General features: G+C 35.8%; 1 protein-coding gene across 1 annotated transcript in view; it reads left to right on the top strand.

Moving 5' to 3' along the window:
• LOC118330518 overlaps positions 1 to 1,648 on the top strand; it is a gene marked incomplete at both ends in the record, with an annotated part of 12,291 nt that overhangs the window by 1,877 nt on the left and 8,766 nt on the right. Inside the window, 1 exon segment of the mRNA XM_035665086.1 lies at positions 355 to 547. Within this exon segment, the coding sequence (XP_035520979.1) occupies positions 355 to 547 (193 nt within the window).

Below are 1,648 nucleotides of genomic sequence, written 5' to 3'. Positions count from 1 at the left end.
TGCAGTCAGCATCCTGTTGCTTGTGTTGCACTCGAACATTCATCTTTAGAATAATGAAACTGAAATCTAATCATATAAAAGCTGATTTTAAAAAACAAATAATCAGCTTTAGCTTTCAATGCAAGGATTGATTACTGAAGATATTGCAGTAGCAAATAAAAACAGAAGAAAAATAATTTTATTTCAAGTTTAATTAATACCAGTTATAAAACAGTACCAGTAAACTGCAATATGGACATAATCGTACTCTTCTTGTAATTTTTTCACATTTCTGTCTCCACCAGCAGGTGTCTACCTCGCTCTGCTCTAGCAGATCAGTGTCCGCCATCTCACCTTTTCTTTTTCCTTCGTCAGCTGTGTCTCAAAGCCAGCAGCTCTCCAGCCTTCTGTACTTGGCAGCCACTCATGGTCTGAGGACAGTGGCATCGTTCCTCCTGCAGCAGCCAGGAGGCAGGGAAGTGCTAAGGAGGCCCAGTGCTCAGGGACTTACTCCAGCATGTCTGGCAGAGAGCAGAGGACATCAGCAACTGGTGGACCTCTTCACACAGTGAGTAGCTGATACCACGCTAGAATCAATATGAGCTGTTGAAGGATAGATAAATGGACAGATACATTTGTTGCCATTGTCTATACATAGCCACATAAATACATAGACAACTTAACTACTAGAATCCGAAACAACACATTTATACACACATTCCATTCACATAATATTTACACATGATGGCTACCGAAGTGTTTTGTTGAACATTGCTATGGCAGAAGGGACTAGCAGGTCTAGACCTTACTCCTTTTTGTTTTTGTTAAATGTTTGTAAGGAATTCAGTCAGAGTGAAGAAGCTCTTCTTCATACTGTGTGCCTGTGTGACATAAAGCACTCCAGGGGTCTCATTTATTAAAATTGTCCTAGATTTATACTTGAACTAAGATCATTTCTGGCAGTGTGCTTACATTCACTTGCCTTGCCTTAGCGAATTTGTGATCATACAAAACAATACAATAACATGTTGTGTATATACATTCACAATAATTTTTTGGGCTGTCCTGAACATTTTTAATTTAATTTATTTATTTATTCATACACAGTATAACATCGATACTAACGATTAGGGCTGCAGCTATCGAATATTTTGGTAATTGAGTATTCTATTGATTTGTTTCCTTTTTAAGAAAAAAGACATTTATTTATTACCCACATAATGCAAGAGTGTAAACCGTTTTCAGTTCAAAATTCAATTAAAACTATTAAAAATTACTGCAAAAACTATGGTATTGCAGCTCCATCTTGCAATGTACACACACCACGATGTTGTCCTTGAATTAATTATTTTTTTTAAAAAAAAAAAAAAAAAAAAAAAAAAAAAAAAAAAAAAAAAAAAAAAAACAAAAAAAAAAAAAAAGAAAAAAAAAAAAAAAAAAAAAAAAAAAAAAAAAAAAAAAAAAAAAAAAAAAAAAAAAAAAAAATGTTTATTTTTTTTGGCCTTTTCATGTGCGTTATTGGATAGACAGGCTGAAGATCGACAGGAAAGGTGGGTGGAGAGAGAGACGATGACACGCAGCAAAGGGCTGCAGGTCGGATTCGAACCCGAGCCACTGCAAAGGCCCAAGTATGCTTGCCGTTTGCGATTTTGGCCCGCTCGCGCGAGGT

Source organism: Morone saxatilis, unplaced genomic scaffold (genome assembly GCF_004916995.1).
Source record: "Morone saxatilis isolate NCDOM2014 unplaced genomic scaffold, NCSU_SB_2.0 Contig2, whole genome shotgun sequence".
NCBI lineage: Eukaryota > Metazoa > Chordata > Actinopteri > Moronidae > Morone > Morone saxatilis.
The sequence above is the reverse complement of the archived record's forward strand: the minus strand, read 5'-3'. Positions and strand labels throughout refer to the sequence as shown.